Here is a 23,580-nt window from a genome sequence, read left to right on the forward strand (position 1 = left end):
CGAACAGAGTAGAATCACATCGCTTTGTTACTGCTGAATTATTGTCATGACCTTGATGTCCTCGATCTGAGGCTGAACACCCTTTTCCTAGACTCCTGGGTCAGAACATTGCGTCATCCTAATTGGATCTTTTTAGGGTGAGGGACGAAGCCCCACTCCGGACACGTGGACAAGCCTCGTCCCTCACCCTAACGAGATCCAATTAGGATGGCGCAATGGGCTGTCTCGGGAGTCTAATCCACCTAGAGCGATGAGTTAGACAATACCCAGTTTATAATTGTTAATAACTAGTGTCACTTTACATCGAAATAAATAATCATAAAAAGCGCGAAATTAGCCCGGATCTACAATGATCTATCATGCCCTATATAGAGATATTTATGAAGGCCTGGTGAACTTGTACAAACACGTTCGAACGTTACATCTATAAATGGCTTCCAATGGGACAGGGCTTGTGACCAGTGAAAGCTAAAATAGGTCAACAAAAGTTTCAATGAGCCTTGTCTGTTCCATGGAAAGTTCGTTGGGACAATATTGACATTGTACAGTAGGCGTAGTATATTCGGCCATTGCTAAGTCTAGTTTACCACATTTGGACACCGTGCTGTATCAACGAAAGGTGTATAACTAAGGCTCCACCAGCCCTAAACATAGGAGTAGACTTCCAATTGTAAGTACATGTATTCATTCCGTAGCGGCGGCGGGGCATTTTGTTTCGAAAATCTTCCCCAGGCCAGGCATACCGTTAATTCTAATTCCCTTACTTGGGAGCTATGCCAACTGTCGTACATGTAGTAACAAAGTATCGCAGAAGGTATTTGAACCCACGACCTTTTCGGTCAGAACTCCGACACTGCGACCACTGTACCATCGCGCTCCTTTGAGAGAGGATGAGTGTGAGATATTCCCGATAACGTCATGCCGTGGTGAACGTCTTTCCTAAAGTCTGCTCTAATACGCACAACACCGGTAGGTCGGCATGGATAATCATGGGAATCGGAATACACCGAGGGTGCATGAATCATCTGGAGTGTGGACTCATTGAGGGGCTGGTCTCGGTGATACGTATTCGGTTAAATGCAATGCAATCAGCCAAGTTTTGGCCCTGAACACCACGTTTATGGGTCCATTCCCACATACAGGATTATGCCTAAGACCTAAACATTCTGTCCCAGTATGAACAAAAAGCTGGGCCTGCCATATATACTTTACTGAGGGTCATTTATACGACGGCACGCGATCCAAACTGGGTAGATATAGGCACTGACCCTTACAAACTAATCGCTTTGAAATCGAATTGCCTTCTCTGCCTCATCAAACCAACCTTTTATTTCCGATGACAGAATCATGGGGCAACAACAAGCTAAGCTGAAACCAGAGACCATGGACGAGTTGGTGTCGTGTACGGAGTTCAGCGAAGATGAGCTACAAGAATGGTACAAGGGCTTCAGGAAGGACTGTCCAAGCGGAACATTAAACAAAGATGACTTCAAAGCCGTCTACGTCAATTTCTTTCCTTATGGTGACGCGTCTAAATTCGCTGAGTACGCATTTAGGGCGTTTGATACGGACGCTGATGGCGTCATCAACTTCAGGGAGTTCATGTGCGCGCTGAGTATAACGACGCGTGGCAAACCAGAACAGAGGCTCAAATGGGCGTTCAACATGTATGATATTGACAACAATGGTTACATCTCTAAGGAGGAAATGGTCGAAATTGTCTCGGTAAGTTTCGATCAAAGTTGTGCGTTGTCAGTGCAGTTGTCTCCAGTCGGCTGGTTGTGCTGTGGCACTGATCTGCCAAATCTCTCCCGTACAACCTGTGTTGATGTCATTCTCTACTGAAAAGCAAAACCACTATAGTATATCCCCTATAGAAAGTAATGCGAAAGACGCCTGAGGTCTGACGTATTAGTCTGTCAATGTTATCATGAGTTGTTTAGTTCTCGTGTACACGTGTTGTTCAAAACAACGTTAGCGCTAACGACATCGCTGTGTTTCCTTCTGAATGGTACATTTCGTCACTGTGTGAGTTCCTACGAGGACAAAGTAACAACCGGGAGACGTAATACTGTCCGTTATCTGCTGTGCGCTTTAGCGTAGAATGTAGTTTCGAAACAGCAGCCCAGACGTATCAAATACCAACCACTTCAGTCGTTTCCTTTCCAGGCCATCTACAGAATGGTAGGAGGGGTGAGCCAACTCCAAAAAGACGAGGCCACTCCACAAATGAGGGTGGAAAAGATGTTTAAAAGTATGGACCGAAATTCGGATGGAAATCTCTCTTTAGCGGAGTTCATAGAAGGTGCCAAACAGGACTCGTCTATTATCAAATTACTTGAGGGCAAAACCAAATAGACGGACTATGTTTTTTGGTTCTAAAGACAGTTTCTTTTTGCAATTCGGACCAGAGAATGCAGACGGAATTTATAAGTGAGGAAAAGGGTATAAGGCACAATATTGTCTTGTCATGTGTTTATATCTTAGACCTTAGTTTAATTTATTACTGAGCATTGCTTTTATGCAATGGATGGCGAGAAAGAGAATAATCACTGGAAATATATTAAATGATAATTACATGTAATAAACGTCTCATTTCTATCACATGATACTGTTTATTCCTTCGCCACAAGGCGATGCCCGAATTGGCAATCAGTCGTAGCAACAAATACTCACAAGTGCGGGTATAGGAGAAGTTGAGAAGTTTATAGTGTCGCCGCTGAAGTGCAGCCAGAGCGACAATCTTTACAACTCCTGCCAGGCCCCTGGCGAGGAGGCAGTTTGGACTGACCCTAGCTACTAGCTCACGCCGGTGGCTCATCAACCGGCCGCATCGGAACGAGCCATCCGGGGGCCTCGAACCTTTGACCTTCCGTTCCGATCACGAGGCGGACATCTCAACCACTTGGCCATCTCGATCGATATGCTACAGGAAGTGCCTATACGACGGATGTCACCACTTACGTGCCAGATTGAGTTTAGAAATCTGTCGGGACTTGCCATACTCTACGGACGGTGAAAGGAGAATCCCAAGTGTGAAGTAGAGCAATATATCAATGATCTACTCGCTGCTGAATGGAACCACGTTATTAATGTTAGAATTGTATTACACCTTAGAGAAATCAACCTATAAAGATTACACTTTCAAGCACAGAACTATCGACAAGAGGATTTCGTACAACATTGACGCTAATCTTTAACTCGTAAGTTGCCTTTGAATAATTTGACTCATGAGTGTAGTCGAGTAGGACAACTCAGCCCTATAACAATTGCAACCTGTAGTCATCAAGGAGATGTTGGAAGCGGTCTTGATCCAGCCTTCAAAAGTAAAACTTCTCACCTCAGACACTTTCATTCGGTTTTAGGATCATGGGGGCACAGAACGCGAAACTAAAACCGGCGACACTCGAGGAGTTGGCTGCCTGTACCAGATTTACCGACGATGAGCTAAAACAATGGTACAAGGGATTCAAAGAATCGTGTCCGAGCGGAAAGCTGTCCAAGGAAGACTTCAAGCGCGTCTACATCAGCTTCTTCCCGGTAGGAGATGCCTCGAAGTTTGCTGAGCACGCGTTCAGGGCGTTTGATACCGATGGAGATGGCATCATCAACTTCCAAGAGTTCATCTGCGCACTGAGTATATCCACCCGGGGAACGACCGAACAGAAGCTCAAATGGTCGTTCAACATGTACGATCTGGACAACAATGGCTACATTTCGAAGCCGGAAATGATAGAAATAGTGACGGTAGGTGTCCTTGGGTATTTGATTATGACAGAGGGAGTAGAGGATGTTACTGACTTTCTGAGTACAAATATTTTTTTCACTGTTTTTTTTGTTTTCTGCTCAAAATGAACCAACATCATCAGTCCCAAAACTGTTTGTGACTCTGAAAATTTTTCGACTGCAGTTGACGTCTCTGCTGCGAGACACCTATTCAGGTAACATGGTAACGCAGCAGATGACACAACTGAGCTGACACATGTGGATACAATGTATAAATATACTTAAATCAATAACAACCACCAAATATAGAATCGAGAGTGTGACAGCCCGGGTGTAACGTTAATCAGTGTTCTTGTCTTAGTATTCTTTTGTTGCGGGCTTACCGGTATTGTGACAGACTAAATGCTATACAGCAGATCCAAGATAACAAGGCCGTGCAGTGCTACTAGTATCTTTCGTTACGCGGAAACCTTTCCGGCGACGAAATTCACTTCACACCACGTGTACCTAATCAAGATTGTTCTTTCAGGCCATTTACAAAATGGTGGGCGTGGCCAAAAAAGAGACAGTCACACCAGAGATGAGAGCCGAGAAAATTTTCCAAACCATGGACCGAAATTCCGATGGCAATCTTTCCTTGGACGAATTCATCCAAGGGGCCAAGAAGGACCCGGTCATGATGAAGTTACTCGAGGCGAAATCGACGTAATAAAGAAGAGGTTTGGTGCGTCGCCAGGGACACTTTGGCGCAAAGAGGACAATCACAACTATAGAGGGGCACAGATGCCCTCCTTTTTTGTTTCTAACACATTATTTAACACTGAATCTCGTAGTAGCGGCGTCTCGTCGTCGTTGGCCTTGGTTCTTCCCGAGAACAAGACGGGTCTTTTTGTCTCCGAACTCAGATATGACATTATAAGATGTGCCAAACAACCCCCTTCTCCTCAGCAGTCATCTTGATTGTGACCATTCGGACTGCCGGTGTAGCAGTTTTAAATGTCCTCTTGGGTGGAGACTGTCCTACTATATTGCATGGTGACGGAGTGAGATTGCTTCTAAAGAAACGAAGACCTATAATTCAGGTATTAAAAGCGTCTAATAGAATCCGTTGTTCCCCGGCCATGATACACTCTGGAGGATGATTAAAGCTCTTCCATCAGGTTCATAGTGGTCAGGAGCAAAGTATGCTATAGACAATGAGATGATTGGATCTTCGCACGATTCTGCGCCGTTCACTTTGAAGACAAAAAAGCAAGAAAGATTGGCAATTTTATTGTCAATGAAGTTACTCGGCTTGAAATTTAGGCCATCAATGGCTGCAATGAACGATACAGCAATTAGGATTAGCGTTCGTATTCACATAAAACACTGTATATACCGGTAATCTCAGTTATAATACCTCAATATTCGTCACATCATTTTAATAAAGTACCTGACGTCAAACAGGAAAAAAACGAGTTGGCTTTTCATTGGTGACCCGATGGTTATACCACTGCGAACGCAGTTGACCCATCCACTCAAGCTGGGCTATTGGCTGTATCACAGTGGACAATGTCACAACCAAGACTGTCATGGAAGACGTGTGCACGGGCTGTCCTTACGTATTTCGTGCTTACAAAACTGAGGGCCGGCTGCCGATGTACCATTTTTGAGTGTTTCCGTTTCGGAGTGTTTCCCCTCATTGTTTGGGAAGACTGAAGTGCAGGAGCGGGAGTGCAGGACGACATGTGATAGTCATTATACAGGTCAGCGTTTTAAACATTGATGGGGTCAGAGTGGGAGAACCAACCCTGTGAGGGAGCTCTTGGTTTCTGAAGGTTTGGTTAACACAAAGAACAAGACAAGTCAACCTCTTCATATGATATTACATCATTTTAATCATTTATAACACTTACATCTATTTGATATCACTATTACATGCCAGTTGTGTATTTAGTCTCGACTCAGTCAACTGAATCCAATGCAAACTTTCTATCTCCCTTTCAGGATGTTAGAAAATCCCATGAAATGTAGCCTCGGGAGTGTAGTTCCATCTTCATACCTTCAAGGTTGGGAGATTCCAAAACCATTGCAGCTTGTCTCATCCCATCATAAAGACAGGGCAGATATGAACACTGCAAGTTTAGATTGCGGTTTCACCTGCCAACATAGTGACAACAACAGTCATGGAGAAACAGCAAGACATTCAGATCAACCCCAATGCCTCATGTCATCATATGCCTCAAACCTGCCTCACAACCGACACTTTGTAGACCACAATAGTTTTTGTAAAACCATGAGACTGTTGCAGTGCTCATTTTGTCCAACTGACTTTTGGAATATCAAAATGTTCTGTTAGGTCATCAAGACGTCCATTGAATTCCTGAAAGCAGAATGAAAGGCAATTGAGTAACTAACAAGTCATTATTTTGATATACAGTAATACTGCAAACCTTTAAATTGGTCAGCCGTTTATTTTTTTGGCACCATCAATCAGTGAAAATTATATATAACAATGCTGAGTTGTTGACACATCAAACTGAATCCGGTTTCCAATGCAAAATGTTAACTACTTTGACCAATGTTTTGCTTTTAATCTAAAACTTAGAACATCTTTCTTGGGTCAATATTTTTGTACACTTGGCCAAGTCCACTTATTCTGACAAAGTGATTACTGCTGCTGACAAAGACACTAAGTTTAGTTGAGTTTCACCTCCACTCACTCACTCACTCACTCACTCACTCACTCACCTCCACCCACTCACTCACCTCCACCCACTTACTCACTCACCTCCACCCACTCACTCACTCACTCACTCACCTCCACCCACTCACTCGCTCACATCCACCCACTTACTCACTCACTCCTGACACTTGGCATTTCCAAATCAATTAACCACATTTTACTTCCCCTCACAAAAAAATAAATGACTTTCGAAAGGAAACGATTTTGAACTTAACTGACCATGATGCGTTCCTTGTGTGTCTTTGATGCCTTCTCCAAGAGACTTTCTGCTTGCTTAAAAAGAGAAGGAAGAATTGAACAACTGACCAACCCCATTTTCAAATGTTTGCAGTTTAAAGATACACTTGTAAGTCAGGAGATAATTTGCCATAAAAAGAACAGTCTATTCTCAAATATCGCACTAATTCTACGAACTGCTTCTTTTCATATACAACAAACACTGACAATCACACGCATATCAACAGTGTTGTACGGAGCGAGATTCCGTAGTGTTCGATTGTGATTTTCATTCCATCTCAAATTGGTCGTATGAGGATCAAGTCACAACCAGGAGGCTCAAATGAGATCACTTTTAGGGAATCATCTAAACATGTCACTAAGACTCTACAAACCCTCTTTTCTTGTTGTCTCTTGAAAGCCATTTCCGCCTTGGTCCGTCTTGGAAGTTCTGGTTCACCAGAATCTTTCTTGTCTGCAGTAGTATGTTGCTCATCGTCATTTCCTGAATATAGTTTCTCCATCTTTTCTTTTTCTATCTTTTTACTCTTCTTTTTCTTCTTTCTGAAAGTGAAAGGAACGTATCAATTTGTGGCTAAACTTTAGAATCCCCGATCGGAAATGACGTAGTTTGATCGCATTCAACTATAAATCCATTGAACAGTGGTGCTTGGTTAGTCAACCGATGACCTTTTTTTGGGGTGTGATCGGGGATTAAACTCGTTCCGTTTTGCTGTAGGCCTATAGGGCCTATGGGAAGGGGAAGCCAATGGTTAGTTCAAGTCTCAGTGGTCAGTTGGACCATCGGTGGCGTATGCCCTTTCAAGATGCAAGTAGGCCTAGGCCTATCTGGCAAGGCCTATATGACGAGTAGGCCTATAGGCCCTAATACATTACATGTATTCGGGGGGGGGGGGGGGGATGTAAAGATGGGTTCCCAATAATAATTTTTTTTACAATACTTTCGCATTTTCTGAGTGTTGCAGTGACCGATTTCCACGAAATTTTGCACACAGGTCAATATAAATTCATCGATTCAGTTAATGTCATCCGTACTGCATACTTTTTTATCCCATGGTCTGAAACACCCTTTAATTTCAACGATCCCTGTGCGACGTTGTCGTATTCCGACATGTTGAACCTCGCTGCTGAGATTTTGACGAAATGCGATTTCAGGTCTCATTAGGGAGGTTTTTTTGTATTCATGCGCGGCCAACCCGTAACCGTAGTTCCCAAAAAAATCATTGATTTCTTGGTTCTCACAGTATGCCAGTGTTAATTTAGCAGTTGTTTTGGCAAAGACATGTTTTTGGAGTTTCTGAAACCTAGAGTGCTACTCAATAAGCGGCTAATAAGAAACTATGCATTTTACTGTTGTTGCCGACGTATGCGTACACTGAATTTGGAATGTGCGTCGGCCCCGTGTTGAAATGCCGTCCAGTGCCAATTGGTGCATTTTTCGCTGATTAGTGCAAAATTCAACATATCTCAACAATTCAATGGTTGACCCTCGATTTTTATAAAAATTTTGTGTAGCGTAAGCAACTGTCTTTCATGGCAGTTTGGTTTATTGTATTTTCAACTGAAATAGTTATCGAGAAGTAGGGAGGAATTGCGGTTGTTTCGCTCCCAGAGATTTTCGCCCCAGTCGTTTCAAGAATCAACATCCTGGAACCTGCCGTGCGAAACGACTTCGATTTGGAGCGAAACGACTAGGAGACACTGTAGGGAGCATTCAACATAAAATTTTATTTTGTATCTATTTGAAAATTTTATCACTTATTAATGCAAAGTACAGGCTTTTTAATTATTTTGTTACTCTACCTTATAAATCATGTAAGGTTATAAAGGATAACCATTTCAGATAAAATTATATCGATTCTTTGTGTTTTTCAGTAATGATTGATCCCTTCCATTTCCGTACTGAAATTTGATTGGTTAAAACTTCTAGGCGTCCTTGGAGTTCCAAGTGAAAACATTCTGTGATATTTTGGCCCTGATCCGACTTCCTATTCTGCTTTAAAATGCCCCGCACAGCCCTAAAGTGTACGGTAGAAATAAAGATACATGCAGTAAGTATACGGTGGAACATATGTTTGGTCAAAGTTATCAGTATTGTTTTCTGGAAAGTGCAGACTCGATTTTGTTTTGATCTGTTGTAGGCCTAGCACTAGCAGTATGCTGTTGGCAAGTGATTGAGGTTTGACATACACTCTCTGTTTCGTGTGCTTTTGCCTTCGAGCTTAGCTAAGCCTCTGTTTGCATGGATGGATGACATGTGGAAGGCCTACCGACGATTTTCATGCCCATGTTGTTGGGGAATCGTTGAGTTACAGGTAAATGTCCCTTTAAAGGGACAATATAGGCAGCAGCTAGGCAGGCAAGATAAAGTTACACAATATGCCAATAGGGGTCTCTCACATCTCACAGTAGGTCGAAATGATTCACGCTTATACGAGGGATATATTTAGTGGTCAGTTTGACATGATCAAAGGCCCTTACTGTTCAGTGTTTAATAACGACATAGGCCTACCTGAAGTTGATGTTGGAAGATATCAAACATTACTGCCAGTTACATCATGACATTGAAATTTTTTGTGAGAGCTGCACAGCGTGCGTCCTGACAATGTGACCATACATTTGTACCTTAAGTCTTTTGACATTACAAAACAAAGGCACAGACCGAGGTCCAAGGAGACTGTGTACATCTTTTGTTTGACTGTATGGACTATTTCTTGTTGCTTTCAGGTATCTTGTCCTGGGGTGTGGCTCCCAAATAAGGATGATGTCTACCTCAGCGTTTGTATGCTTGGCCAGCACAAGCGCACCCCCTTGGTTGACTCGGTCTTTCCACTCACGTTCCACACGGAGATGAGATTTGATAAAGTATTTTGGACTGCCGTTGATCCAGCAGATGTAATGGATAAATTAGAAAGTGAGTTTCTCTTTGGAAGCAGACATGTTGTTGTTATGCTGTCCTGCATTCACCCTGACGAGAGTTCTTGACTGTTTCTTCCGCAGGGGTTGGTAACATTTGTTTCTTAACCAAAAACATGCTGAAATTGTTGAACATTCAACTTTGCTTGACTTATGTCTATCAGTGTAGATTGAGTGTTTGTAATATCACTTATTATATCCACCTACCTGATGTTAGTATACTGGTACACATGCACTTACATGTTTTACAAAACAAGGAAATGTGCTGATATCTTTTTCATATTTCAGGAGAACATGTGTTTTTTGAGCTCATCCAGTTAGACTTGCCATCTGCTGGTACTATTCTTGGTACTTATGAATGTAATGCTAGAGATTTCCTTTATCCATACCCACACCTGGCACCAAAAGCTGTGGCTGATAGAGATGTGCTGATGGAAAAGACGGATGACTTCCCAGTAAGTGACACTTAAGTGTTGTGACTTGTGTATGTGATATCAGAGGCCAGTTGATATTGATGGACATAAGTGTACAGTAGTGATACTGAACCACCTTGTCTTTTTAAAAGTTACTCTGCCTAAGACATTGGAATTGACCAGTCATGACGACTAGTCACCTGAATCCACAGAATATTCCAAGGTTGTTGGTTTAAATCCAGTCACCCCTCTACCTGCTGAGCTGAGGTCAAGCTCAACGGAGTCGTATGGTGGCAGCATCTTGATTCCCGAGTGCCGCGATGGAGACTTTTGATTGCGGCAGTTGGTGTAAGTTGCCAACACTGACTAAAGTGAATATAAGCTTATACAGTAGAACCTCTCTATTAAGGACCTTTAGCATGAGATTGCCTTATGACAGCACTTTCATTGAGTTAGAAAGTACATTATTGAAAACTCAGAGATTTGTTTTCTTTCTTCAGCTTGGGCTTTCACCACGAATAGAATTTACAACAAGAACCTCGATCAGAGAAACACCAACACCGTACACGGACTCATACGAGACATCAATCACTGGACTCGTAAGTTGCTAGCTTCTCATTTGTACACTGATGTTGATCTGATTCAGATCCATCTGATCAATTCATAGGGACACTCAAATACCTCTGCCACAAGGCTGCTGCATGGTTTTTGATAGGTAGTATGGTTGATGAGGGTTCTGAGAAGCAGTGCCTGTCACCTCTGAAGTCCTGTGTTTGATTCCTGGTCTGTTCTGGTGTATTCATGTGGTAGAGATGGTGATCATCTACTTTCTAGAGGCCTGTGGGAGTCCTTGGTGGGAGTCCTTGGTGGGAGTCAATAGACTGGATTACTGCAATAACTCAATAGGAAATCTTCAAGTTTTACTGACTTTCGACCGTAAGGCCTCGGCTGAAGCTCTGGAAGGCCTGTCCTAAATCAACTGGCTTGTCAACAAATCATAAGAAAGCTTATTGACATTATGGTGACTACAGCTAATATTGTATGCCCACATGATTGACATGAATGATGACATTACATGATTACTATTTACACATGAGTAAATTCTGCATTGTTATCAATCTTTGTTCAACGGCTTTGATATGAATACAGAAAGGACTCATTGAGAGAATTTGCATTTTATGTCATTGGGGATTAACCTTTGCCCGCTCAATGAGTATTGTATGTAGTTTGTAGGGCTTGCTTAGAGAAATATTTGTTGGGCCGACATCACAAACAGCCTGCATGTGTTTGCTCCTCCATTAAACCAGTTGTATAGAAAGACTCTGATTAAACCATGTACATATTAAATTCAGAAAAATGAAAATCAATGAAAATATTGTTTTTTGATTGAAGGAATGGAAAGAAAGTTTGTAAATCGTAAACATTTCCATGATGGCCTGAATCACAAAAATATTTTCAAAAAGTGGTTCAAAAGTTTGGTTCATTATTCATTGGTTAGCATGCAGTAGGCGACTGGACTCATACAAATGCATCAGGATAATCCATTGTTTTGAAATAAACAAGAATATTGATGTACCAATCCTTAGTAACCCGTACCTTGGCCTCATGTCTTTGCTAAGACTTGCAAAAGACTGCACGTGATGATTGCTTGGCTGACTGGGAATAAAAAACTGCTTGTGCTGCAGAACTCGATGAAATAGAGCGAAACCTGCATCTTGATTGATCCACCTTGCCAGGATTAGGGAGCCTGGAGATACCAATCTTCCATGACTCATGCTAAGTCATGACTCTCATTGTCCTGAGTGAAACCTATTTTCACAGCATCGATTGTCTTTTTTAGTAAGCTGTGAAATAATTGTTTTGTTTTGATCCGGATAATATTGTATTGCAGTGTTCTTACGAACATCATGCTGGGTGTTATGTTTTGCTGTGTCTGCTGTGCTGGTGTGCGTTGATAAACTGAAACGATGTCATAATCTTCTTAGTTGTGATTTATCGTATTGCTGCAAAAGTTATAAATTTTCATCGGGCATTGTCTCAGATAATCTGGCCTTTGGGACAAAGGCAGATTCATCAAGCTTGGATCATTAAAAATGAGCTTATACTTAAGTCTAATCACTTCTTCATTGGTCTTTGTTTGGGCCAGACGTGATTGGATTTTGAAGGGGAAGGAGTCTTATTCTGACATTTGTGGCCAGTCTGACATCTCTTTGGCGGAGACATGATCAAAGTGTCACTAGTTGTCCCCTTGAGACAGAAGGCTGACAGGATATTGTGTATCGTTATGGGACTGTGGAGTAATCCTCTCCCCCGGAGTTGATCATTGCACTGTTTTCTTCTGTGGCAATGTGATTTAGACGTTGGAAGCTTGTGTGCGTGTGAGGGACTGGTCTAGATTGATGTTTTGGTAGACCTTAAAAACTTGGGTCAATACAGGCATGGAGTTTTATAAAGTGCATTGGCCAGTTCATTCCTGTGTTTGGTTCATACGTCTTGGAAGTGACCCACAATCTGTGTAAAGTAGATTCATTACAATTTTTCCAGTGGAGTATTTTCTTAAAAAGAACTCTGATTGTGACAAATTTGTATCTTTGCTTAGGACTAAAAATTAGGTGTTGACATTGCTTAGTCCCTTGTTGTTGTGCCCAGGCCTGGGACGGACTAAATTACACTTCGGGACTTGACATTGGACAATTGGTGTATAACTCAGTGTTGAGATTGGGGCACATCTGTTAGCTGTTCCCATCGAAACAGAATTCCATCCCAATCTCAAAGCGGATTTGAACTCTATCTCCTCATTTGTAGAATTTTCAATTCTTTGACCTGGTAGTTAACACTTTGTCTTAAGTGTCACTTATCAATTAGCACGAGAGGACCCACTCCTGGTAAATGATTCATGTTAAAGGTCACACCTGAGCTTTGATCTTCCATTTATCAAGGACCTATTGTGACTGATTTGATTATCACATTTGGACGGATGCATTATAGTGTGAATCTAGAGGTGCTGATTTCTCATATTTTCTTGGGATTTGTCAAAATGTAGTATTGGTTGCCTTTCTTGGATAAATTGTGCAACATATAATTCTTGTTTCTGATTCCATACATCATTTGTGGTGAATTAAGGATCCAAAGATATTTCCATAATGTGGTTAAATTGGATAAAGTCTTCTGATGACATTTCAATGAGCAGTCACTCTGACTGCCCAGAGCGTATCAGCCATGATAAAGTCGTTGACTGGCTCGTCAGATACTTTCCCTGTTTACATGTGAGAGATGAATCATCTTCGCACAGTCCTCAACGTCATTCGGATTTGGAAGCATGGACGCATGAACGTCCGTCGGGCCATCAGTCTTGGAATTATTCATCCTATAGCAGTGGTTGTTACGCTTGCGGAGAAGCACATGTAGGTTGTGTTACGAATGTTGAAATGTCCTGTGATATAGCATCAAAGTGCAGACGCTGTTGTGGAGTTACAGATTGGAATTCATAACCGAGTGGCTCTGGATGATTCTGCTCCGGATCCAATCTTGACACTAGAGGCGCTGTTTTAGATCCTTTAGTTTCGTGATTGTGTGCGAGTTTGCGCTTTGATCTCGTTAGAATGCTTATTGCTTTAGATACAAGTCTTTGATTATTGAACTCTAAGAAGTGTTTTATTTGGGAATTGATTTACTGAACCATTGCTTCTTACATTTCAGGATGATGTCACAATCAGGGTGCCCAGATCCAGAAGTAGAGCCAGGTACGTTGATTTGCGAAAAGAAGTTTTCGATTTTTGGCCATGATAGTTGCTGTGTTAGATTTAAAATGATGTTTAGAATGAGTTGAAATTGAAACTTTCATTGCCGGCTTCCTGCTGTAGTGGAGAGCACCGTAATTCCTGATCACTTCATCTGTAATCAGATCAAGAGAGAATCGAGAATCAAAAAGGATAAAACATCGTGATCTGTTCAATATAGTCAGTTCTGAATTGTACCATTGATAGTAAGCTTCAAATAGAATAAAGGGCTCCAATGTTAAGGCTTCATCTCACTCCCTACCATGATTTTCCAGTCCTTGCATGTATTTTAGCTAATCCACTTTTGATTGAAATATCTTTGATTCACATTCTGACATTTTCATTCACCAAGCACTCCAATTGTTGTCCTCTTCGCTCTTGCCCAAAGTGGTGCTGCCGTTGACATGGACTCTGACTCCTCCTCCGTAACGAAAGGTTTTACATGTAGGGGTAGTGAGTTTGTGGGTCATTGTATGTGCCAGGATGAGCAGGGGTAGTGAGTTTGTGGGGGATTGTATGTGCCAGGATGAGCAGGGGTAGTGAGTTTGTGGGTCATTGTATGCGCCAGGATGAGCAGGGGTAGTGAGTTTGTGGGTCATTGTATGCGCCAGGATGAGCAGGGGTAGTGAGTTTGTGGGGGATTGTATGTGCCAGGATGAGCAGGGGTAGTGAGTTTGTGGGTCATTGTATGCGCCAGGATGAGCAGGGGTAGTGAGTTTGTGGGTCATTGTATGCGCCAGGATGAGCAGGGGTAGTGAGTTTGTGGGGGATTGTATGTGCCAGGATGAGCAGGGGTAGTGAGTTTGTGGGTCATTGTATGTGCCAGGATGAGCAGGGGTAGTGAGTTTGTGGGTCATTGTATGTGCCAGGATGAGCAGGGGTAGTGAGTTTGTGGGTCATTGTATGTGCCAGGATGAGCAGGGGTAGTGAGTTTGTGGGTCATTGTATGCGCCAGGATGAGCAGGGGTAGTGAGTTTGTGGGTCATTGTATGCGCCAGGATGAGCACTTCCTTGTGTACTTGTTCAGGACTCATGAAGAGGACGATTTTAATACCAGAAAAACAACAAACGTCAGGTGAAACAATAACAGTGAAACCCACCATGCCTCACAAGATCCATTGTGTCGTTGTAACACTCTTTGCTGTCTCAGTGTCACTAGTGTCAGCTTGCTTCACTTTTCATCATTCCTGCCATTGTTGGTGTCGGTGGTCGAGCGTCTCATCCGCTTCCTCTCTCTGCTTCCAGCCACAGGCGTTCACCAGGGACAGAAGAGCTGGCCAACCCTGGCTACCGTCGTCAGACATATTCCTCTCTTTTCCATTCTAGGTCACCGTCACCCGTACTGTGTGAACGATTTGATGATCTGAAGCTTCAAGACTTAGATTACCATGACGATGACGTGAAGCCACCATTTGTTGTACGCCAGGTATTAGATGTCACCGCTACTAGATTTAGAATGTCATTGGTATTTTTAAAGTTAGGAAAATACTGTACCTATTATGATGTGCCAAAGACCTAAAATATCCAAGCCTTGGGGCCGAGTCAGTATGCTCTTCTCTCTGAAACAAGGTTTTTGCCCCACACTGGTCGAGCAAGGAGCACTGTGAACCAGGAGTAAGACAGAATATTGCAACTCGGAGACTGACAGAGGACAACCCACCACCTGACAACTTTGTGGACACAGTATTGAATTCATTGAAATAAGAATCTGTAGAATGTTATAATTCAAGTCAGGTGGTGTTTTTGAATGACATCATGAACTGACCCCTGTGATAACCTTTGACAGTATGGCGTGTACTCATATGAATAATGTCATCTATGAACCTCCTCTCTTGCCTCGTCTTTCAGCTTCAACCAAGTCTAATTGGGCGTAAACCAGGCAGCGGGCCATCGAGCACCTTCAAGTCTGAACAGCGCTTCAAGAGGAGTCAGAGCCCACGAAGACCAAGATCTGTGTCTCCATCCAGGAGATCCAAAATAACAAGAGGTATATATCTGTTATTCTGTATGATTGACGTCTGCCTAATGTTATGTAAATGAGCTTTTTAAATGACTTTGATCATGGCCATCATCACACCTTTACCCTTAACATGTATTAAGAACTGTTGTGTTGTGTGATGAATTCCAGCTCCTGATCTGAGAGTCATGAACTATGCTTTAAAAGGATTATTAACTATGACTGGCGGCGGTGAATGTGAATTACCAAATAGGTGTCATGGATTCGTTCAAATGAATTAGATAATAGATTGAGAGAGGTATTATGGCTGTGGTTCATGTGTATAGAGGATTAGATCCTGTCATTTACTTTCTGGTTTACATTTGGACTTATAGTTTTGCATTGGCACTTCCAAAACTCAATAGTATTCTATTTATAGTACTGAGCAGACTTGGAGATCAATGTCATGAATATCTCTGTAGAAGTAGTGCATTGCTGGAGGGATGAACATTAGTTTTCTTGTGCTATTCTCTGTTTGATGTTTAAAGTCTGTGGCTTAAAGCTGAACTCTCTCCGCAAAAGTTCAATGTTTGGAAAGGATTGTCCATGAAGGCAGACGTGAAACATGCCCTGTTGCTCCCATCCTTTTCCAATGCCATGTTGATTGGCAACACCAGTCAAGCTGGTCTTAGTGATTGGGCCTATCAGGTTTTGGGCTAGTCTTTGGGGCTTGTACTTGTCTACTAGGCTGGGTTTGTGGAGACAGTTCAGCTTTAATAAGTCTGTGTTTGTCTTGTTGAAGTCTATGTGATGCTTATTTGCTGTTTAGTTAGAGTAGATTTGGACGGGGTGTTAGACAGCTTGAATGAAGATGGGTTGTTTGCTACCATCTCTGTGTCTAGGATTCCAGAAGTCCTAGAATAGAAGAACCTGATTCGCTTCCAGCATCTTTTGGGGTAAAACGTTTCAGCTGGAACATGTATAAGGAAAGTTTGAGCTAACATATGGTGTCTATCAACACTCTTTGTACTGTTCTTTGCACACTGTAATTCTACATCATAGACGGTGCATTGATTAACGAGATCTTGTTGCAAATAGGAAGCCTGTCTGTAAGGACTGTGTCTGATGTGCATGTTCTGTGAATGTGTTATTTGCAGATCCCCCAAAACAAGAGAAAGATAAAAAGTCTTACACGTACCATCCAAGGTCGTGTTCTGCTTACAAATGCGTCAAGGTTGTTATCATCATTATTTGGCAGGATGAGTTTGCATGTTGATCAGCTCAGCTTCTGATTGTCAAAACCAAAGTAGAGAGGCCTTATGTTTTGGAAACTAGGAATAGCAGTTCTTGCTAACCTTGATACAGTTGTAGCAGCTAGCGTACAAGGATCTGCCTTGATGAATTGCAGATCTTGTTGAACAGCATTGTTACAAGTCATTTAAGGCATTGGTTTGATAATGATAGGCTTTGTTGGCTTTGATGTGCAGTCTCATTCATGTGATGTACAGTTTGTGTGCTTGGGTCTGTCCTGGGTGATCCTATAATACAATACAATATGGTAGGAAAGTGTCTTTTTGGAAATGAGCTGATCTGAAGAGCTAGAAGACCCAATAACAGTTGACAGCACTGTTCAACTTTCAACACGTCTCCTGGTCAGCGAAGCCAAGTGGCAGACATGGATGTCAAGTCTGGCTGTCGGTGATTATGTCTGCCAGACTTGGATGTCAAGTCTGGCTGTCGGTGATTATGTCTGCCAGACATGGATGTCAAGTCTGGCTGTCGGTGATTATATCTTGCTAACTTGCAAGCTCCTGATAACAGTTACACAGTGTCAGTGGTCATCCTGAAAGGTTCTGAAATCAGTCCTTATAAGACTGGAAAACTTCAATCAAATTTTACTCTTCATTTCCAAAAAGTGATATTTCTGACCGTATGCTGTGTTCTTCATTATGTTCATGCACTTGTTGAGCAGGGTGGTAAACTGACTTTATTGAGAGCTTGGGGATTGATGACATTTTGACGATACCAATGAGTTGATTTACTAGGAAAGATGAGGTAAATAGACATTAATATTGAGAGTAGAAACATCCACTGGGAAATGAGTGACTTCTATTTCCCTTAGATTGGAAGTAATTTTGGAAGAGCCCTTTGAAGGTGTTTGGCATCACAACAGGAATGGCCACCCTGCTCAAAATGACAGCTTGAAGAACATTGCCGATGTCTTCTCACAAGTCGGAGATCTGATTAACCGTTTTCTTCCCGTTGCTAAATGTAGTGTATTGTCCACATTGCCTGTATCCCCACACCGACGCGAGCTGCACCGTCTGTCAGCTGTACAAGCGCTACACCGGCAAGACCTACTGGGGACACAGGTATACCTATCATCCGGCGGGACACAGGCATATGACGACAAAGGTAACACTTCATCTTGTGACGTGGAGGTGCAATTACTGGTCAAACTCGCCAAAGCTCTGAGGGAAACAGAAAGGGGCCAAAGGCAACACTCTCCACAGTTTTAAGGCTCCAGCAAAACTGTCTTTTCATCTTCAAGATTCACCCCAAACGGGCTGAGGGCTTGAGGGATAATCCCAAAATCCTGGACATAACATTTAGGAATGGACTACAATTGAACTTGGGTTCTCTAACCTCGGCTTTGATCAGTGGTTTCAACTCCAGTCCTTCCTCTCACCTAACACCTCGCTTGCCCTGCACTGACCACGCTTCCACTGCTCTCCGCCCCTCAAGGTGACTCCTCACGCGTGTCTTTGTGCTCATTGCTGATTTTCCTTTTAGGCCGTTATGGGGTATACGACCGATCTTATCATGGTAATGGGAATCAGGTAACAGCCTATCTTATTTTATCACTCTAGGTGTTGGGTGCTATTAAGGCTTGATCATACACAGCTACCCCAGTTTTGGCCAGAACTTAAAATGGAAACAATCAGAACTCCTTCAAAATGAAGTGAATGCCAATATGAACGTTGAGAGTCTGTCCTCTGGAAAACAAAGAACTGACTCTAACTCTTGAAATTGACATTCAATTCGATTCAGTTCGATGGATCAGATTCTTTGAATAATGTGGAAATGGGCTCGGTCTCTGAAGCAGGAGTCCCAGGGGTTCTCTTTGGTTGACAGGCCCTCCCACTTAACTCTGCTGTCCTGCAGTAGTGGAGCGGTGTTGGACAAAGGAAGCCTGTTGTTTGCAGTGCCACACAGTACTTCCACTGGCCTGGAATGGCCCAGTGTAGTGAGGTGCACTCCTTGAAAGAAACTTGGTCTGAATATGAGAAATGGATGAGTTGGGAAATCTTGTTTCGTACGAGTAGCATAGTGTAGTTATGTAGCCCAGTATGTTGCACTTCAGAGTTGCAGGAGAGAAACTGCTTCTAGTTCCTTTCTCTGAGGTTCTTTGTAAAACTATTGTCTCTTGAAATCCTGCCTCCGTAGCTCAGTTATGCTGACAACCATAGCTCTGTTGTTTCACACTTTGGATGTATGCTGTTACAACGATTGAAAGTATCTCTGACACGCCAGAGGAACACAGCGATTCATGTAACGGTCCATGTAGCTTTCAAAAGTCTGTCAGCTCATGCGTTCAATCATTCCTGAGTGAGGTCAACTCCTGACAGTCTCAGTCAAGTGATCTATGTGAGTGATTGAACAGATAAACCATGCCTAACAAGACCTCTGACTTAGAAAGTACATGACAGAGCAGTAGTTGAGTTTCTCGTTACATTTCAGGTGATTAAATCTCCTCGTACATTTGTTACAAGCGACTTGGATTATGGTGAGTTTGATATTGTTTTTCTCCACCGTGGAGTATAAATGGGTGTATAGGCTTACCTAGGAGGTCAACCTACCATACTGTGTAGGTGGAGTTATACTCGTAATCCCAAAGTGCTCAGAAACCAGGCCAAGCTTTGACCCAATGAGTCAGTTTCACTTCGGAAGTGGACTTAACTGACAGTGCTGGTATGTGATCTAGATACATACTCCAACTCTCCGTCACTGGCCATTCCTTTTCACCAAGAGAGAGAACAAGATTAGAGTTGTTAAGGCTACAAAACCATTGAGAACGCTGCCACGATATTGTGATATGTATGAATTACATTTTCAGACTACTTGGTGGAGGACACTCTCCCACGAGACCCGCTCATGACTAAGCCAATCAGACGATCACCAAGCCCACCATTCCTTCCACGAACACCTCTCAGGGACAGCTTTCACGACCGGCATATTGCTAATCTCATCGATGAACGAGTGCAGAGGGCTATTGATAGGAATAGGATGGCTCGTTATGTGAGTATTCTGGAGTGATTATTTACACCAATACTCTAAAGTGACTTTGGTTCTCCCTCAAAAAGATTTCATTCACCACGTTTGGGAGAGTCCAGTTGATTATATGATGATAAGCTGTAAAGGCCATTGTCTCTGTTCAGAGAGGACTTGTGTCTCTTTATGTATAAAGCCTCAGTTAGTTTTCTCTTTTGTCCTTCTCTAACTGCATGTTTACTATGACCTCATCCCAATTGATTATCCCCTGTTATTTGGTAAGTGTTCGTGGGCTGCTGATTTTTGGGTTCATTCAAGGATCACATTACACCATGAAGCCTGGGGACCACATTCAGGATAATTGCTGAGGAGTTGAAGTGAGGCATGCTAGTTTGTGTGTGGGTGTATTTGTGTATGAGGTTGTTAAATCAAACCATGGTCAGATGGTAAAGAAGCAACTGATTCTCACTATTGTGCCTCCATGATTTAAGGCCTGATGCATATCTTTTCTTCCTGTCAGTCATCCTTGTACGGTTCCCGAGATCTCAACTACTCCACAACCAGTGTCGGCTTGGACTCCCTCGACCGCCTAGCACTCGATTTGGACACCGCCCAATACAGGAGGTATTACCCATAATTCCTGCTGTTGCCAAACAGGTTATTGTCTTCCATTTGTTGCTTCGTGTGCAAAGTTAACCCTTAACAGACTTAGAATAAATAAAAAATTAACACATGATCTTAACACAAAACAAAAACAAGAAATTAGGAAAGTAAATAATCTCTCAAGGCTGACTTTTGCGAAGTTCTTCTGCCTGTGAGGCTTCCTGTACAAAGGCAAGCGTGCGGCCATCTATTTCATGTGGTTCTTCCTAAGATCGTATCTGTTCAAGGGTTTTCTTCATCCAGTTTTGCATGCTTTCCAGCCTTCGTATTATTAATGCTACATTAGCAAGCATTTGGCCTCAGCTTTGTAATAAAGTCTGTCAAATAGGCACATTGGTGCTTAATAGGCACATTGGTGCTTAATAGGCACATTGGTGCTTAATAGGCACATTGGTGCTTAATAGGCACATTGGTGCTTAATAGGCACATTGGTGCTTAATTGTTTTGCACATTAGTTTCCAGCAATGCTGTATGCCTAATATTGTATTCAGTGAATTCACTCACAATCGGAGCCCAGTTGTTCAAAACGTGAATACTACTGTCAAATTGTTGTTAGGTTTTGCATGTTGATGTTGGTGATTATCCTTGTTGTTCCAACAATGCTCATTGGCTGTTGACATTGTGTGATATGAACATTTAATGCCAGCATTCCGCAGAGAAGTTTTCCCCCCCTCTTCTAGGAATAGCTCACAATTGTAAGTTATAGATAAACCATCTCTAATCTAGCAGTATACTTAATTATAGTAAAATGACTCATCCAGTTTCCCAAACGTGTAGAACGCATCATGTTTACCAGTAGATTAACTCAACCAGCAGATTATTCCTCTTCAAACTCATCCTTTCACCTGTTCTTCTTTCAGGAGATTAAGAGAACTTGACGACTACTGGGCAGAGAAGGCAGCAGACTTTAAGTATCGACACTTGCGCCAAAAGTTTGATAAAAGTTTAGAGGATTCGTATAGGAGCCAGTATAGGAGAGCACGGAGCACTTGGATAGACTAGTTCATGTATCAGACTAACATTAGGCAGCAGCATTCATACTTTATTCATGTTTTCTAGGTCTTGACCAGGTAATCAGCACAAACAGTCGTTGACATTGATGTAGTATACCCATCTAGACTACTTCGCTATTTCTGGGGGCCATTTGGACAATTTTGTTTTCTTTTTATGTTGAAATGTATAGATTACTTTAGTATATTTTTTGAACGAGGTAAGGTAGATTGGGGTATCTGTAACCCCGGTATAATTGTAGCCCCTACCTATGGTATCGATTGATATCTCCATGCATCAAACAATGCTGGGGCTAAAAAAATAAACCGGGGCTACAAATACCCCATTCTACCTTGCAAGGTCTTCATGTTTAGGTTATTTTAAAGATTATTGTACATGACCATGTATTGCAATAGCTAATTTATTTATCTTTATATTCTAGCATAGTCAAAACTGAATCCATCCATATTGTTAGTTCGCGCTTATTTTAAATTTTGTAACCGTATAGTGAGTAGTCGTGTTGAATGTACTGCTTTTCATAGTTTAATACTGGTCGTGACATACCTCATCATATGATTTAGACGTTGACCGTCAAAATGATAGTGATTGATTAGCTTTAACAGAGTCTTTCTATACAGGGTTAGGTTGTATAGAAAGACTCTGGCTTTAATGAGCATGTTTTAACCCTTTCTCAGTTAGTGTATATAGTTGTATGGAAGGACCAGCTGTCCCATACAATACTGTGCAAGTTGCTCATCAACACCACAATTTAGAGTTTCATTCAGTTGAACATGAAAAATGGATCTCGTGTAACTTTTCCTAACTTCACATATCCTTGGTGTGAGCTGTAAACTGGAATATTTCGAATTTGTGATAGAAAATAAATGGTAAAATCAGGACAGGTTTGAAAGCATGAAGTCTCTCCCAACTCTTATAAACCCATTATTTCGTAATTTCCTTGGTAAGAATAGATGTCATACAACACTTTGTTGGGCTGAGTCAGGGAGCTTTCAGGAGCTGGAGCTTCTGTTATTGGTTTTACTAAAATTAGGTGAAACATGTTAAATGATATTGATTCTTTTAGATTATTAGGTTATGCTATTAATTGTTACATGATTTCTCACGATAAGTTTATCAAATTGTAATTTATTTCAATCAGATTGCGACGGTGAAATGATTGCAGGGTGTGCTTTATTTATGTCATTTCATAACATTTCTATCAAATATCGACCAGGAATTTATTTTTTACACTTTCAAATATCTATCTGTATAAAGCGGACAGAAACGCTGATCTCGAGTTCATTTTCCAGGTTGTCATGACATCCGTTTATTCTGGGTGTCTTGGAACAATCTCAAACTTACCAAGTTCAGTGATCAGTCTCCAATGTGCACTACTGGTCTCTACTCCGTGTGTAACATATGGTGTTTGTATGTAATATACATTGACTTATCCTTGCCTGTGTATTAACAGTGTCCTGGAGATAGGCTAATGATAAAGATTATTCATGTTTGTATTTGAAACCTTGCGTGAAGTATCTTTCCTTTCATGAAACTGTTGATCATTGTGTTTTGATTCTGTCAGGACATCGATAAAATCAAAATGTAAGTCATTGTTTTGTTGTCATCTCAAGAGATATTGGTTGTCAGTTTTATAAATCTTTAATCCATTATTATTCTGTAGGACATATATTGTAATAAATTATTACCAAGTTACAAGTATTTGCGAAGTTTGTCATTTTCTGTTACATGTACTGGTAGTTTAAGTGGCCAAGTTGACCAGTTTTCAACCTTCAGGGTGTCTCAAAAGACAGTAGGTTGTCCTCCAGCAAGGACACGTTGTACTGGAGGAACAACTTTCTATTCAGGGTGTCTCAAAAGACAGTAGGTTGTCCTCCAGCAAGGACACGTTGTACTGGAGGAACA

The 23,580-nt window shown here is 41.9% G+C and overlaps 4 protein-coding genes across 8 annotated transcripts; 3 read left to right on the forward strand and 1 right to left on the reverse strand.

The window, feature by feature from the left end:
* Window positions 1-437: 437 nt before the first annotated feature.
* LOC135487088 (neurocalcin homolog) lies at window positions 438-2,604 on the forward strand. Its single transcript, XM_064770433.1, has 3 exons — window positions 438-670; window positions 1,344-1,725; window positions 2,170-2,604. Exons 2-3 carry the CDS (start codon window positions 1,348-1,350, stop codon window positions 2,356-2,358), a joined length of 567 nt encoding a protein of 188 aa, XP_064626503.1. The 5' UTR covers window positions 438-670; window positions 1,344-1,347; the 3' UTR covers window positions 2,359-2,604.
* Window positions 2,605-2,829: 225 nt separating this feature from the next.
* Window positions 2,830-5,167, forward strand: LOC135486092 (neurocalcin homolog). The gene is made up of 3 exons (XM_064768601.1): window positions 2,830-3,203; window positions 3,366-3,747; window positions 4,256-5,167. Exons 2-3 carry the CDS (start codon window positions 3,370-3,372, stop codon window positions 4,433-4,435), a joined length of 558 nt encoding a protein of 185 aa, XP_064624671.1. The 5' UTR covers window positions 2,830-3,203; window positions 3,366-3,369; the 3' UTR covers window positions 4,436-5,167.
* A 412-nt stretch (window positions 5,168-5,579) lies between these two features.
* LOC135486536 (protein FAM32A-like) lies at window positions 5,580-7,830 on the reverse strand. The gene is made up of 4 exons (XM_064769389.1): window positions 7,731-7,830; window positions 7,063-7,231; window positions 6,671-6,724; window positions 5,580-6,088 (listed from the first exon to the last, which is right to left on the reverse strand). The coding sequence occupies exons 1-4, from the start codon at window positions 7,799-7,801 to the stop codon at window positions 6,020-6,022; spliced, it is 363 nt and encodes a 120-aa protein (XP_064625459.1). The 5' UTR covers window positions 7,802-7,830; the 3' UTR covers window positions 5,580-6,019.
* A 782-nt stretch (window positions 7,831-8,612) lies between these two features.
* On the forward strand, window positions 8,613-23,376 carry LOC135487089 (spermatogenesis-associated protein 6-like). Of its 5 annotated transcripts, none has more exons than XM_064770437.1 (12): window positions 8,613-8,739; window positions 9,416-9,602; window positions 9,893-10,059; window positions 10,518-10,616; window positions 13,717-13,760; window positions 15,123-15,222; window positions 15,645-15,783; window positions 16,890-16,966; window positions 19,474-19,519; window positions 19,850-20,031; window positions 20,525-20,628; window positions 21,528-23,376. In XM_064770437.1, the coding sequence occupies exons 1-12, from the start codon at window positions 8,692-8,694 to the stop codon at window positions 21,667-21,669; spliced, it is 1,335 nt and encodes a 444-aa protein (XP_064626507.1). In that variant the 5' UTR covers window positions 8,613-8,691; the 3' UTR covers window positions 21,670-23,376. The 5 variants fall into 5 exon arrangements, with proteins under 5 accessions (XP_064626507.1, XP_064626505.1, XP_064626508.1 ...); XM_064770435.1 differs by lacking the exon at window positions 16,890-16,966 and adding an exon at window positions 18,008-18,147; XM_064770438.1 differs by lacking the exon at window positions 16,890-16,966 and adding an exon at window positions 18,526-18,572.
* The last annotated feature ends 204 nt before the right edge of the window (window positions 23,377-23,580 follow it).

Source organism: Lineus longissimus, chromosome 4 (genome assembly GCF_910592395.1).
Source record: "Lineus longissimus chromosome 4, tnLinLong1.2, whole genome shotgun sequence".
NCBI classification, from domain to species: domain Eukaryota; kingdom Metazoa; phylum Nemertea; class Pilidiophora; order Heteronemertea; family Lineidae; genus Lineus; species Lineus longissimus.

Bases quoted from the DNA above. Each gene is read 5' to 3' on its own strand.
- LOC135487088 (XM_064770433.1), top strand. From the start codon at position 1,348: ATGGGGCAACAACAAGCTAAGCTGAAACCAGAGACCATGGACGAGTTG. The intron at 1,726-2,169 runs GTAAGTTTCGAT...TTTCCTTTCCAG, and splicing joins AAATGGTCGAAATTGTCTCG to GCCATCTACAGAATGGTAGG.
- LOC135486092 (XM_064768601.1), top strand. From the start codon at position 3,370: ATGGGGGCACAGAACGCGAAACTAAAACCGGCGACACTCGAGGAGTTG. The intron at 3,748-4,255 runs GTAGGTGTCCTT...TTGTTCTTTCAG, and splicing joins AAATGATAGAAATAGTGACG to GCCATTTACAAAATGGTGGG.
- LOC135486536 (XM_064769389.1), bottom strand. From the start codon at position 7,801: ATGTCGGAATACGACAACGTCGCACAGGGATCGTTGAAATTAAAGGGT. The intron at 7,232-7,730 runs GTATGCAGTACG...TTTCACTTTCAG, and splicing joins TCAGACCATGGGATAAAAAA to AAAGAAGAAAAAGAAGAGTA. The intron at 6,725-7,062 runs GTTTGTAGAGTC...TCTCTTTTTAAG, and splicing joins AGAGACAACAAGAAAAGAGG to CAAGCAGAAAGTCTCTTGGA.
- LOC135487089 (XM_064770435.1), top strand. From the start codon at position 8,692: ATGCCCCGCACAGCCCTAAAGTGTACGGTAGAAATAAAGATACATGCA. The intron at 8,740-9,415 runs GTAAGTATACGG...TGTTGCTTTCAG, and splicing joins TAGAAATAAAGATACATGCA to GTATCTTGTCCTGGGGTGTG. The intron at 19,520-19,849 runs GTGAGTTTGATA...TTACATTTTCAG, and splicing joins TACAAGCGACTTGGATTATG to ACTACTTGGTGGAGGACACT.